Source organism: Sorex araneus, chromosome 1 (assembly GCF_027595985.1).
Source record: "Sorex araneus isolate mSorAra2 chromosome 1, mSorAra2.pri, whole genome shotgun sequence".
NCBI lineage: Eukaryota > Metazoa > Chordata > Mammalia > Eulipotyphla > Soricidae > Sorex > Sorex araneus.
This window is the reverse complement of record NC_073302.1, coordinates 199,707,727-199,723,398: the sequence shown is the minus strand read 5'-3', so window position 1 is coordinate 199,723,398 and position 15,672 is coordinate 199,707,727. Positions and strand designations below refer to the sequence as shown.

Sequence of the window (15,672 nt, the reverse complement as noted above, 5' to 3'; positions counted from 1 at the left end):
CTCTCTGAGACAGTCAAAGACTGATCTCTTGAAGAGTGAAAGATGCAGATGAAATAAGAGAATAGTAAAAGTTTGAAAGGATTGTGGGGGTGAGGGTAAGGCACTAACAGCGACAGAAGAAACCCAGAACCAAAACTGGGACCTAAGACTGTTCTCTTGAATGTGAAAATAAAAACTGAGGAACAAACTTGCAAGGACTAAAAAGGGCAGGACGATCAAGTTAAGACTGCATCTCTTGGGGAAGAAGCAGCATGGTGTCCGCCATATTACGGGACTTTTAAACAGGTATGAACTGGGTGGCACGGGAAGGAGGAAAAAAAAAAGTGTTTTGAACTTGAAACAGCGGGACTCTTGGGCAATCTCGGGCCGGGGCCGATACTGGCTCGAGTCTGCCGAGATTCGACCCAGGTGGCCATGCTTTTGCATGGTCGCTTTGTTGCTGAACGACCAAGATCCAGAGCCAAGTACATTACTTCTGGTCCCAGCAAGTGCTTGCAGCCATGTCTCCAGACTGTAAACTAAGCTTCTGCTCCATGCTGCCCCAGGAAGGGAAATGATGCAATTTCCAACATAAATCTCCCTGGACTTAATTACTAAAATACAGAAATCCTAAACCTCGTGTAGTGGCCATGTGACTTTATATCTCTTCATTCTCATCAGTGGAAAACTAATTATCAAATGTTTCCTTGTCAGTAAGGGCCGTATTTTTGGGTGATAAACTCCAACAAGAATAGTGAGTTCTGTGCTGAAACTCCAACAATAGTGAGTTTTGTGTTGAAATATGGAATGTAATCAAGGTAAAGAGAAAATGAAGTTGATGTAGGAAGGTAGATAGGGAAAGGCCCTTGACAATGAAACTTAGATTAACAAAGTCCTTGGAAGGAGAATCCTGAGACTGACCCACCCTGTGGATACAGAAAACAGACCTGATAAGACCTTCAGCAGACCCTGAGGAGGTTGGACCCCTCCCCATGAAGTTCCCGAATTCTATCGACCTCTCATTTAATCTGATTAAAATGTGATCCAGCCTAAAGAAGACCCAGTCTCCCTGGTAACCTCCTTAGCAACGGACTTTTACCTGGGAAGAAGCCCCACATGGGGTGGGGGCAGGTTGGAGAAACCCTATAAAGGCCACCTTGAACAAAGGAAGCGCGCGCATATGCTGCCTGAGCCCATGTGCTGCTTGTGCCCACGTGGCCGAGCACATGTGGTGCCCGAGCACATGTGTCGCCCGCATCTCCCCCCTTGAGATGCGTACTTTCATGCTTTCGTGTCCAGTGCTGGGATGTGTGTAGAGCTTCCTCCACCCTTGGAGAAGCCTGCGTTCTCTCTTGAGTGCGTTACTCCTACTGTTTTTTCTTTTCCACTTATCCCTTCCTCCTTCCATCAGAAGCCTCTAAATAAAATCTGTTACTTCACTGCTTGTCTACTCCTGAAACTCTTTTCCGAGAGTGAAGACAAGAACCCAGTAACTCTGGGTCCCGGGTGGTAGAGGCGGCTGGGGAGAAAGTGACGTCTTTCTCCTCCCTGCTTCACGGAAGTCACGTGTGGGGCCCACTGACATCAAAGTGAAATTTATCAGTTATGCAGGTGGGGTTGGGGGGTTGGGGGTAGGGGGTTGGAGGTATACTGGGGGTTTTTTTTGGTGGTGGAATATGGGCACTGGTGAAAGGATGAGTGTTTGAGCATTGTATAACTGAGACATAAGCCTGAGAACTTTGTAACTTTCCACATGGTGATTCAATAAAATAAATTAAAAAAAAGACTGCATCTCTGAAAAAAAAAAAAAGACTGCATCTCTGTAAGATAATAATCTTCATGTAAATGTGAGCCGGGGATTTGGCCATTTCTCTAAGTATTTAAGCAATGTTAGATCGTATAAACTTTACTGAAATATTAGTAAAAGTCCCTTCCACCCCCTATTTGAGTCACACCCCTAACACATCCGAAGAAACATTTTTACGATGTGCAAGCCAACTCAGAGTCATGAGTATTTTCATTCTGCAGTTTTTATTTTAGATGAACATTATTGTAAAAAAAAAAAACTATCATCAGTATCAGTATACAGTTAATGAATTGGCTGAACAAGGTTGATAAGATGACAGGTCTATTTATTTATCTGCAGAAGCTTTTCACATTAAGTCATTGCAGCAAAAATAAAATATGCTGAAGCAAACACAGTAGGAGAATTCTCTGGGGAAAAAACTAAGTATTTTTCTTCAGGGGCCTAATTTTAGTTAGAGTTTATGGTATGTTGCATTAAAGGAACTGCAGTGTCAGTTGCAAACAGATAAAACCTACTTCCTAAGTCACAGAAATGAGGAAATATAATCATTATTCACATTTTTTTAAACAGGTAAGAAAATAAAGAAGAAGATCTATTATTCCTTGGCAATAAGTGCAGTTGCATATGGCACAAGCATTTTAAAAGACAAAGCAAAATTTAAAAACATCCTTAAAATAGTTTGATTTTCATTTAGATTAGGTTTTTTTCATAGTGAACATGACACCCATTAACTTTATTATTCTTAGAAAGACTGATTCTACTGTAAAGTTGTGCTAACATTTAAAATTTTATTAGGATATCCTGTCCCTCTAAAACAAGGAGTTTCATTTTTAGACACCTCCCTCTTCCTCCTTTTCTCCAAGTATAACAAGAAAGAAAAAGGAATGTCATTTATGTACAAAGAAAAATTCTTCAAACACCTAACAACAGAAATGAGTGCTTAAATTTGACATAAGTAACCCAACAAAGTAACCCAAAAAAATAAAACGCTTTTAAATTTTTGAGCTCAAAAGCTTATCTTTAAAGAGTTAGTAACTAATTTTACAAGTAAGTCTGCTCAAATATATCACAATTCATCGCAGGAAAAACTTGATAAATCTTAATACAGACAGATTCTTAGCATTCAGAATCTATAAAATGGAATTGTAATCTCTTTCAGAATTTCTGCAAACACCTATATTGCACGGCTAAATTTAATAAACAGGGACATAATACTCTTTTTCTGCACTGTTGGGTATGACATGTATGTTCTATTATAAACTATCTTCTACCTTTACCAATGATGTCTTTAGCCTGAAATAAAATAAAATCTTAATTGTGTTGGATTATTAAAAGCTGGCTGTTTTTCTATGAATTATTAAGAATACAAGCTAGCTAAATGAGGTATAATTTAAAAATAGTCTTTCAAAGTAAAGAGTATAGTTTTCTGAAAATCTGTAATAAAATTGTCCCAAATGTTTCTGTAAAGAGTAAGAAACCCTGTGGCACCTCCTAACTGATGCACAGGCGAGAAGTTTTCTCATCATCTGTCTATAGTAAATAAGTTCTGATCCTGGCGAAACATTTTGCAATCAACAACTTACTTGCCACTTAGCTGCAGTAGCACATTTTCATTGTCTGATATTGATATTCTTACACTCTATTTGAAAAGGTGTCCAATCTCATATCCAATCATTATTAAAAATGAGAACACTAGCAATAAAATGCAGTGGCTGAACCATGATATTGCTGCAAATATTTCTTGTACCTTTTCTGTAAGATCACAAAAAGGTTGACACCAAACTAGATTTCTTCAGTTTCATCAGGAAAGACAATAATTTTCTAACACTAAATTTATCTACAAATAGGAAAAAAAAATGCACTATATGTACATTATAAGCAAAATGGATTACTTTAGTGGGTCATTTTACCATGCAGAAAGTGAATTTCCTATGGTCTTAGCTCAAATTATACACAATTTAGCAAAGCTAAATGTAAGAAAATAGCAAAGACTATTTCTATATAACAGTATATACCCCCCAATTTGCTGCTACTTCAAAGAGCACTTTTAGCCTCATTTAACTTTTACAGGCTCTTTCAAAGGGAAGTTCATGGAGACAAGTCAATAACCCATAGAAGATAAAAGAATGAATGAATAAAATAAAAGCAAAGTCTTGTTTAAAAAAAAAAAAAGACAAGGACAAAGAGAACCACATAATATGTCAGTTTTGGTTTGTAGACAAACCCTGAGATATAAACCAAAGTGTTAAGACACCAATAGTCAGAGGTAAATTACTAAATTACATTCATGTGGTGTTATACCACTTGCCTTTTTGAAAGTACTTCATTACCATCACAAAACTTAACTGTTTGGATCTGCTCCAATCTCCCCATAATCCCAGATAATTTAGGTGAATAGAAGATGTTTTAGGAAATTATGTCGTCTTTTCAAAAATATCTCTAATTGTAAGATTACAGATATATACCGGATTTTCAATCAACGCAAGAGGTGCCTTTAAATCTAGAGTTAAGTACAAAAAACTACAGAGGTTGAAATTTGTCAGCAGTAAGTTTAGTGTGCCTATGAAGAATAGCTCCAGAGGCTGGAGCAATAGCACAGCGGGTAGAGCGTTTGCTGCTTTGCACGCGGACGACCCGTGTTTGATTCCCAGCATCATATGGTCCCCTGAGCACAGCCAGGAGTAACCCCTGTGCATTGCCGGGTGTGACCCAAAAAGCAAAAGCAAAAGAATAGCTCCAGAATATTTGCTGCCACTAAACTGTACAGAATGGCCCAAATAAGTGGTAAAGGTTGATTGGTCCAAACATTCCAACAATGCACTTTACTTTGAATCAGAATTCTGTTGGGTAACAAGTAATTCATTTCTATTTTCATGTCCCACTCATAAGACACATTATACAAAACAGAACTATATTAACAATTCATTTCTCTAATCACCTCTTAGAAGAGGATAATAGCAATGATCCAATGATCTGAATTTGGCACATAGGTATTTAATACTTTTTTCCCTTAGGTGGCTATCATCTATAAAAGGTATACCAGTACAAGTGAGAAAGGCAGCTAAGCTTTTGGTTGGCTTTGGCCCAAGTGACTGTACCTAGTTCTATAACAAGGAACCTGGACAGATGAAACTAGAATCTACACATTCAACAACTATTCCAAAATCAAAACCTTGTTCAAATTTTCTCTAAAGAAAAGATAAGACTTTCCAGAGGCTACACTGAGTCTAATTTAAAGGGAAAACAAGTTGTTCTATTTTTTTTTTCATAGTAGTGGTTTTTGGGCCACAGCAGCAATGCTCAGGGTTTACTCCTAAGTCTGTGCTCAGAAATCACTTCTGACAGGTCTCAGAAGAACATATAGCATGCCAGGGGTTGTACCCACATCAGCTGGGCTGCATGCAATGTTTCTACTGCCTTAGCCACTATACTAGGTCTCTATACCTAAACATTTCTATTTTTAAAGTCCAGTAAGAAAAATATACACTGGTGGAGGGATGAGTGTTGGAACACTGTATGACTGAAACATAATCATGAACAGCTTTGTAAAAAATAAATAAATAAAAATTTAAAAGGGGGGGGGAATCCAGTAAGAAAAAAAATCTAAAAATCATTTTTTTATCATTAACAAGAGCTATCTCTATTAAAGTTAAATCAACAAGTTCTTCTTTCTCCCTATTGGTAAACTTTCTGAACATTAAAATCTAACTCTTGTTACTAGCTCTTACACACAAAGATGAGAGTAGGAATTACTGTGATTACAACTAAACCATCAAATTGAACATGAACTTAAGAAAAAAACATTTCATGTGAGCTAATTTGAGATCAGATGCTGAGCTAAAACTCTAAATGGTCCATCTTTCTGCTTATGGCAAATTTCCACTCAAGAAGTTCCAATTAGAAAAAGACTATGATGTCCAAATGTGTTATCAAATATATATGTTTTAAGCCATTAGATGGTTATGGTTTCAATAGGTCAAATGTAGGAGAGAGCAGCAAATACAAACCACAGGAAAATGGGATCAAGATGATTTCCAAACGCAGTTCTACAGATTAGGCAGAAGTGATCAGTTGAAAAAGTAATTTATTCAGCTACCAAGATGTTGGCAAAAAAATCAAGTCAAGAATGAAGCAAAGGCCTTAAGAATTTGTGACTTCTGATGGGCAATTTTATAAATTTTTAAAAGGAAATTATCAGGATTTAATGATTCTTATTTTAGAAAAACCATAGCTCAGAACCTTTAAATAAATGCTATCAATGCAATACATTTGGCCATATAAATCAGACCAAATGTCTTTTAGCATGTTCACTTTTAATGTTCCACTCTTTTTTAGAACAACATCCCCAAATGCATAAATTCTTCTAGAACTTCAGGAGACAAAAAGTATGCCAAGATGAGCTGAAGACTCTGCAGTCATAAGGAGAGGCTGATGCACAAAGTGAAAAAGAAAGGTAGCAACTTCTGCAACAGGGACAAAAACAAAGAAAAATCCAGGGAAGTTCTGCGTGTGTCTCCACTTCAGTGTTTTCCTGTTGGTAAGAAAGAAGCCTGTTATCTTGGGGCTGGAATCCGCTTGGCGTCTGTGTCCAGAGATGGAGGTTCCGTGGTGCTCTCCACAGCAGCCGGGCGGTGTGATTCTGAGGCTGAGAGACCTGTGCTTTCAGAGAAGCAGGAAAGGGTCCTCAAGGTGTGCTGCAGTCTCTCAGAAAGAGTTTATCAAAGTAGGGAACAGCGGAAGAAACTGGTCTTCTTTGACCGGTTTTCTGTTATTTTCACTGGCCCGCCTGCCCCTGATGAACTGCTGTCATTCTGAAAAACAGAAGGCAAAGTTACCAAAGAAATGTAAGTTCCAGAGTTTGATGCCAATCATATTTAAAAAGCTTTTTTTCCCCTAGTGTCTGTAACCAAATGGATTCCTAAGGTCCTGAAGGGGCTGTGGGTCCAAGGATGACAATGTGACTCCTGTAACCTTCTGAGACAGGGTCAGCCAGGGCTAGGGCAGGCAATGAATTTGACATAGCTGCAGCATATTAAAATTTTTCATCGAATCATATCATAAATATGTATCCAGTATTTCATTAGAAGGGAACTAGTAAAGTAATCTCTGCTATTGTTGGTCTCTGAAAATTTTTGGATTAAAATGAGAAAAATGCCTTGAAGGCAACATTTTTGATATTAATAATTAACTAGGTAGGAAGATCTTATTAGTTAAAAGTTATGGAGGGCTGGAGCAATAGCACAGCGGGTAGGGCATTTGCCCTGCACACGGCCGACCCAGGTTCGATTCCCAACATCCCATATGGTCCCCCAAGCACCACCAGGAGTAATTCCTGAGTGCAGAGACCGGAGGAAACCCTGTGTATCGCTGGGTGTGACCCAAAAAGCAAAAAAAAAAAAAAAAGAAGAAGAAGTTATGGGCAATGTTTCAAGAATACTAATGGAAACAACATGGAACACTAATGGAAATGCTAGAAAAAAATCATGATAAAAGTAAGAAGAGTTGGTAACTGGAGATGTATGTAATTTTATTTAGAATTCAGGATAAGCAAACTTGTAGAGTGGTCCTAATTTTGCAAGGCTGAGACAGTTTCAAATCTAGGAAAATCATAACAACTTCAAGTTTATAATTATATACAGGCATATGAAAACCAAAGTAGATCATTTCAAGAAAAAAATTCTAATTTTATCATTTTTATTTTATTTATTCTGATCAAAATCTAATCAATCAAAGGCCTCTTACAAAGTCAGTTGAAAAGAACTAAACAGCTACATTTCAGAAATAAGAAACATAAACAAAATATTCAATCAGCTGAATATGTGAGTCAGAAATAAAACAGTTTAAAATGAATACATTATCAGTCCAATCTTTTTCAAAGAGTATATAAAAACAGGTTTTAAAACAATATAGCAAAAAAGAAAATTTCTGATACAAACCATTTTTCTGTTGAGTTTTGTCATTATATCTCGTGCAAGTGTAAAAAATGCCTAAAGGTGAAACAAAAACTTTAGTTATATACTTATATGTAAAAGTGGAAACATAATTTTTGGTTTTAGATTTTGTTTTGATATGGGGCTACACCTGGCAGGGCTCAAGGGTTACTCCTGGCTCTGCACTTGGGAATCATTCCTGGCAGTGCTAGGGGGACCATACAGAATGCCAGGGATCAAACCAGGGTTAGCTGCGTGGAAGGTAAGCATCCCACCCTTTTTTTCTCTCTCTCTCTCTCCTCCCCCCCTCTTTCTCTGTGGGTCATCTCAATAAACAAGTATTCCATCTGTCTCCACTACTAAATTAGAGGCTCCTTTATTTCATGGAAGTAAAGCCTTCTGTGGCAAGCATCTGGGTTTGTGTGAGCAAATCAAGGGAGACTGCCTATTTCCTAATATCTGTTAGTCAACCTGAAAAAAAAATGAGTGATATTTAAAATAAACAACAACAAAAAAGTTCTGATCAGTGTCCATGAGCATTTTCACCTAGATTTTGAGCTTTGATGTTATAGTGAACAGTGTAGTAGTCAAAGAAATCAAATGTTCATAAAACCATTAGTATTACTGTTAAGTATTTGCTTATTTATTTTATACATGCTGTAGCACTGTAGCACTGTCATCCTGTTGTTCATCAATTTGTTTGAGCGGGCACCAGTAATGTCTCCATTGTGAGACTTGTTGTTACTGTTTTTGGCATATCGAATATGCCAAGGGTAGCTTGCCAGGTTCTGCCGTGTGGGCGGGATACTCTGGGTAGTTTGCCGGACTCTCGGAGAAGGACAGATGAATCGAACCCGGGTCGGCCGCGTGCAAGGCAAACACCCTTGAAAAATGTACTAACACATATTACATATATTATTTTTATAATCAACTTTAAATTTTTTTGGTTTAGTTGCCTGCTGTCTCAGTGCTGACTTCTGGCTCTGTGCTTAGGGATTGGGCAAGTGCCTTACCAGATGTACTAACTTTTCAATTCCTTTTTAAAAATGTTTTTAAGACAGAAAATACTGGGAGAGCGCACACTAGTATGCATGAGTACTGGTCTCGGTCCCTGGCTTAATGTGGCCCCCACACACTGCGTGGGTACAGCCCTGCTGGCTCTGTACCCCAACCCTCACTCAAAGCATTTACTGGGTATGACTCCTATTTTTTAAAAATATATATATAAATATCAAAAATTCTGCCTTGATGAATAAAAAAATCTATTCTTATAAGACTTTAGATGATTTGATTGTCGTCAATAGTGTCATCAACAGTATACACTCTCTGATAAAGATACTTTTTTATTTCTACTAAATGTTATTGTGCTACAGTGTATCATGGATAAATCTAACTCCAAATAAATTCACTAAGGGACTCTGCTCAATCAGCTCCTTTTCTCCTGAGAGCACGAGCATGAAAGTAATTAAGGTTCTCCTGCTCCGGGCTACTCACCAGAGGGTGGCACAGATAATGAGATGGAAACAGCAAGAGGACAGTGTACCTGGCAGGCAAGAGCAGAACTTCCAGCTTCCCCCACCAATAAAAGTCAAAACTGTACTTCCATTGTAAGTTATAATTCTTGCGTTCAGTGAATCTTAATTGAGTGATCTAATACATACTGCGAGGCAGGCTAGTGTTAGAAATTCAACAGTGCAAAAAGCAGAGTCCTCAAGTTCACAAAATGAAGTGGCAGTTACATGTGACATCCCTTAAATCAAAAAGGAGATTCTGAGAGAGACCAAACACAGACCTACAAACAATGGTGCTCATACAACAAGGAATCAAATGATGTCTTACCTCTTCTACATTTGTACTCGATTTTGCACTCGTCTCCAAGAATTTAATCCCATAGTCAATTGCTAACTGAAAGACAAATATTTACATTGGGTGAATTGGGGTTGCTTTAATATGTACTTTTCAGGCTTTTCAAAGTCCAAAGGTAGAATATTTACTTTAGAACTATTATGGGTCTCCTCTCTTTGCTTTCTCCTATTGTATTTGAAATTTCAGTTGCTGATTTAATCATCATAAGTAAAATGGCACAGCTTCAATTCAAAAAAAAAATTATTTGCCCTTTCCCTGTATTTTAAGTTCTCTGATATTCTTTCAAGAAAAGCTACCAACAGCTTCTTATAAAAGTGCATCTAGACTGTGAACTGAGCTACAACCCCATGCCTCCCCAGGAGGCGAAAGGTTTTTTCTCTCTCAACCTTTTCTTTTGGCGGGGATAGCGGCAGCAGCAGCGGCGCGGTGCCCACATGGCGAACACCATCTTCTAGAACCCACTACCCAGAGGTACGAGCTTACAGTGACGTGGCACGCAGGAGATCTCGGGATGGGGGTGTTACCGGCACGCTCTCCGCCCAGATGAGATCCAGAGCAGCCGAACACAAAACTGTGAACTGAACTAAAATATCAGAAATCCAAAACCGCTCGGCCACAACAGCGGTCATATATTCTTCATTCTCAGCAATGGAAAACAAATTATCAAATGATGCCTTTTCAGCAGGTTGATTGTTGGGGGAAAATTCTAAATAATTATAGTTTTCTGTTGAAATATTGAATGTATTCAAAGTATAGAGAGAATAAAGTGAAGATCATTAGCCACACAGGTTGGGGGGGTTGGAGGGAGGAGTATACTGGGGTTCTCGGTGGTAGAACATGTGCAATGATGAAGGGATGGGGATCTGATCATTGAATGACTGAGACTTGAACCTGAAAGCTTTTCAACTTTTTTCATGGTTATTCAATAAAAAAAAAAAAAGGAAAAAAAGAAAAGCTATCAAGCTGACACTCATTCCTACCACTAAATTATAATTCATTCACTCCTCCCAACCTTCATCTGGTCCCCAGATAATATTCAACATTTACTATTCTGATTTTGAACCATTTTTAATAAACTGGTGTGTTGTATTACGAAAGTTTAAAATACCAGGGACTCATTACTCTAGTTTCTACTGACTGGGAAAAATTGTTAATTCTTCCATATTTCAGTTAGTCCCAAAGAGTTCCCTGTCATTTACAATAGCAAGATGAGGTGAATGCTTCGATTTTTATTTTTCCCCGATGGAGTGGGTGGAAGTCTGCAGCCAGATTCAAACACAAAATAGATTTGTTGTGGGGGCTGGCAGATGGAGATCACAAATTCAAAGGCAGGTACAGCCACAGTGAGCGCACCATCCTGGCAGCTCTGCAGTCTGAGAGTGCTGGCACAGTAAATCACCTGCAGTTACACCACAGCCACGCACATGTGAGCAACACACTCCTGGAGAGCACTGAAACTGGAGTGGGGCTGGGGGAGGAGTGTGAGCACTGTGGTATGGAAAGCAAACCAGAATGGGAGAGAGAACCACAAGGTAAGAATGGACCCAGAGGGAGCCTGTGAGTGAACACTGCAACTAATGAGTGGGACTTCTGGGGAACACCACGGCCAACAGTTTGAGCCCACAACTAAGCACGAACATGCCCCCTTGTCATCACACTAAGAGCAACACAGGAAAGAAAGGAGGGAGAATTTTAAGTTTGGTAGTGGGGGGAGGGTGGAGGCAGACTGGACGTATCATAGGGGGGAAAGACACAAGAAGCTAAACTTCAAGAATTTAAAACTGAAGCCTCTAGATCAATTTAGAAAATGTCACAGAGAGGGGACTAGAAGGATGGTACAGTGGGTTGGGAGCTGGCTTACATGTGGCAAAATGGATTTGATCCCTGGCACCTATGTGGTCCCTTGAGCCCACTAGAAATAATTTCTGAGCAAAGAGCGAGGAGTTAACCCCTGAGCACTGTTGGGTGTGGCCCCAAACAAAACAAGCAAAATGAAAAAAAAGGTTACAGACATAAATATGACTGTAAAATAAACATTTATTTTACAGGACACAACATACATGAAGAAATGTCTATAAATGACATTTCATAGCTTGATGAGTTAAAAGAAGTTTATCCATAATATCCTACATCTAGTATATCGCAAAATACTTAGGAAGAAATTATGAAACTGCTTACTGCTAAAACTTCCCCTAGACTAATCTTTTCTTTCCCAGAAAGAATGAATTAAACTTTTCAAAACTGGGCATTTTCACATGGATATGGAAGAAGTAGCCTGAACTCTAAAGCTGAATCTTTAAAAAGGAGCCATTTGTTTTTCTCTGAAAACAGCAAATTCTTTAAGAATGAGTCATGACCACACAGTATATGGAGTTGAATCTTGAATACTAATTCACACCGCTCAAGTACAGATTACATCTCTTTGTTGGCTTGGAAAGAACTAAAATATAGATATTTGGAAATCTTAGACCAATAATTAAATTACGCTAAGAAAATAAATGCTTCACATAAAGGGATTCCAAACTTTACAAATTCGATTCAAACTTACCTTCTCCCCTCTTTCTTTGGACACTTGTCTTTTGTCATTCATATCGCATTTGTTACCCAGGATCATTCTTTCGACATCTGATGAGGCATGCTGTAGGGAGAAAAAAATCCATAAAGAGAGCCTGAGAAAGACAGAGTTATTCAATAAACAAATCTTAACTTGTCAGAAACTGAGCCATGGATTATTTAATGGCCTGATAAATAAGCTTTCAGTTAACCTAAGACCTAATGAAAAATTGAAAAGATGGGAGGAGGGGGAAGTTACAGCCTAAGAAAATGTACAACTTCTTCCTAAAAATGGCTTATAGAGTCATTCTTATGTCTTGCTTTGCAGATAAAGAATGAAAAATATCTACTGAAAATGAACTATCTAGTGACAGTTTCCCAATATTAGTTTGGTTTCGTGAAAGAAGAAAACAATTTGGTTACTGTAGGAGTCAATGTAGAAGGCATTCTGGATTCATAACTACCTAACAAACAAATGCAAGTAGATGAATATATATATGTACATATATATATGAACATACAAAATGATTTCAGAGTCAGATTTCTCCCTGAAATGTCTGAGAAAAAAAAAAAAAACACCTTGTTGTCCATCAATCTGGAATGAAACCAGAAAGTTGTCCTGACAGAATAAAGCTATTCTTGCTAGTCAAGATGACTGAAGGAACACACAGGCAGTAGGGATCTGATGTTGAATGCTAGTTCTCCTTCTTAAAGACTTTGAGCTCAGAAAGAAATCCAGTTTTTCTGCCTTCAGTTTCCCCATGTGCATGAAAATGCGGGCTTGGGGTAAACTATTTCCAAGAGCTGGTCCACTGCTAAAATTCCTTAAAACTACCGCTCTGTATGCTCTCGCCCCTCCTCCAACAGGTCCCCCTTCAAGAGGTCTGCCCTGTCCTTGCAGCTCTGCTGCCTCCGTCACAGACAGGAGCCAGTTCCAAGCCCCCAGCAGTTTCAGCCAGAAGAGCATTCCTGTATCATCGCAATGATGAGCTCCACGATCACCTTTCTCCACCCAAACGTACCTCTTCAATGTTTCTGATCCAGTTTTTAATATTGTCAAATGATTTTTCGTTTGTGATGTCATAGACCAGCATAATTCCCTATAAAGGAAAAAAGAGATCTTGATATACTTTAAATTACAAAGTTAATGTACTTCCTGCTTGAGGAATCTTTGGTTTCTCTCTCTTTTTTTAAGTCTGGGCAAAGAGGGTTCACAATAAATTTTAAATGAAGAAAGAAGCAAAAGGAAGTAAATTCTCCCAATGTCTCACCATGTAAATAAATACTCTGGTAAATTTTTTAGTGTTAACCTTTAATGAATCAGTGATTATGGTAAAGGTGATGCACCCTCTATGTGAACTCACAGATAAGAATTGTGCCAACTACATCTTTACATCTTTCAGTTAATGCAAGACCTGATTGAAAAATTGAAAACATGGGAGCAGGGAGAAGCTACAGCCTAAAAGATGTACAGCTTCTTCCTAAAAATGGCTTCTATAGTTATCCTTTTGTCTTGCTTTGCAGATAAAGAAGGAGAAATAGAACTAATCTAATCAGTTTCCCAACATTAACTTGGGTGAAAGAAGAAAACAATTTGGTTACTGTAGAAGGCATTCTGGATTCATAACTACTTAACTAATCCAAGTAAATGAGTATATGTGTGTGTGTGTGTGTGTGTGTGTGTGTGTAAAGTTCAAACAGAGACAACACTGACAGAGACAGTAATTACTTCTGCTGTATACTTACTTATTCCAAATAGAAACAGCCTTCTTATTCTTTGAGTTACACTATTATCACATAATTTTAAAACTCTTCCTTTTTTATTTGGACTAATTCAAATGTCACTAAGTATATCAGACACTTAAAATACAATGCCTTTGCTCTAGAGGTTTGATGAAAGGCACATCATCTTTTTTTTTTCTAAATCCCATGTCTAGCTGACCTTCTGCTTGCTGGTCCACCATCCAGACTGAGGCTTGACTCTGGCTGGAATCACTGGGTCTATTCCTGCATAGGAGTCAGAGCCCCTCCCTACGAGGTGGGTCCCAGAAGCCTCCACACCCGACTTGGGCCATCTTAAGGGCCCACACCACAGCTCCTGCTTGACCTTCCACTAGTTGCTTAACCATCCCAGGACAGGCACAGAAACCTGAAAGCAATCTCCAGCATAATCCCTCAGTATCTTCCAGGGGGTTAAGTACAAAGACTCACCGATCCTGCCTCCAACACAAGAACAACACTAGAAAATCAATGGGGAAAACACATAAAAGCCCAGGAAACTCAGTGAGAGAAAGCAGTATCACCAAAGACATAAACTACACCAGTAAATCTTTAGACAGTGTCTTTAGTGACACTATGAGGAGGAAGTCTAGTGAGTTCAAAGAAACAATAGCACAGGTAATCAGCAAAGCACAAGAAAATATGAGAGCCAAAACGAAAAAAAAAACTATTACAGACAGAAATGAAAAACATGGTAGAAAATATGAGAGCCAAAACGAAAAAAACTATTACAGACAGAAATGAAAAACATGGTAGGTGGTATTAAAAAAAAAAGTCAATAGATGCTCTGAACTGCAGAATAACAGAGACTAAGCAAAAGATTAAAGAGCTCTAAGATGAGAAGGAAGAAACCAATAAAAAAAAAGTAGAAGGTAGGAACTAGCCTGAAAAGAAATGAACAGCAACCAGAGAACTAGGGAATGAGTTCAAGAAAACCCTGTGATGCTGGGGACTGAGCATATTATGGTTTTTATGCTCAATCCCCAGATGCAAAGGGAAGTACACTAGCCCTTTGAGCTGTCTTCCTGGGTCCTGAAGTGGAATCTGATCACTGATTCAACATCTTTAGCTATGTTAAAATCAGTCAAATGACTGTCTTACTACCCTTCTGGCCATCTAAACAAGCTTGACCATGCCATCACATGCCTATCAAGTGGCCCTCTGGCTGTTTAGTATAGAAAGAGAAAAGGCCATCAGAGGCCTCAGGACTAAGCTCTACAATGTTCTCCAGGGACTTCCTGGAGACATTACTTTATCCCTCTTAGTCTCTTATCTCCATGCTTATACAGGGGACACTGTATCCTCTATGCTGGATTCTTTTGAAGATCTAATAAGATACAACAGACTTAACCTGGAACCCAGGAAACAGGTTGGACTCAATAAACAGAAGCTATTATTAATTAATATCTTAGTCCAATAACAGAAGGCCTGGACTATTTCCTATATTTGTTTGTAAACTGACATTTGGAATCCACTGGACATAGAAACTCAAGCTTACCAGTGAAAGCACATTCTCTTTCTAGATATAGATACACATGTAGAGATATAATAGACACATATTTGATAACAACAGCTCCCTCAGCATTCATAAAATGGTCTATGGGAAATGATGAGAATGCCATATTGTAGTCTTTATTCCCCTTAATGGACCATTTGACAGTCCATCAGGGTCTACTATGACTAGAAATGCTGAACAGTTTGAAGCAGACCCAAGGCCACAGTGGCAGCTTCCAGTACAGTGTTATCAATACGCTAGGT

The 15,672-nt window shown here is 38.5% G+C and overlaps 1 protein-coding gene and 1 non-coding gene across 2 annotated transcripts in view; both read right to left on the bottom strand.

The window, feature by feature from the left end:
* Positions 1 to 5,853: 5,853 nt before the first annotated feature.
* The window catches only part of RAB8B (RAB8B, member RAS oncogene family), a 73,208-nt gene continuing 63,389 nt past the window's right edge, over positions 5,854 to 15,672 (bottom strand). The window contains exons 4-8 of the mRNA XM_004622018.2: positions 13,158 to 13,235; positions 12,131 to 12,220; positions 9,556 to 9,621; positions 7,723 to 7,773; positions 5,854 to 6,597 (exon numbers count right to left, since the gene is read on the bottom strand). Coding sequence (XP_004622075.1) covers positions 6,505 to 6,597; positions 7,723 to 7,773; positions 9,556 to 9,621; positions 12,131 to 12,220; positions 13,158 to 13,235 — 378 coding nt within the window. The 3' untranslated portion in view covers positions 5,854 to 6,504. The remainder of the gene's footprint in view (positions 6,598 to 7,722; positions 7,774 to 9,555; positions 9,622 to 12,130; positions 12,221 to 13,157; positions 13,236 to 15,672) is intronic.
* Positions 6,681 to 6,813, bottom strand: LOC129400937 (small nucleolar RNA SNORA5). The gene has a single exon (XR_008627984.1). It is a non-coding gene; the product is annotated as a small nucleolar RNA SNORA5 (small nucleolar RNA).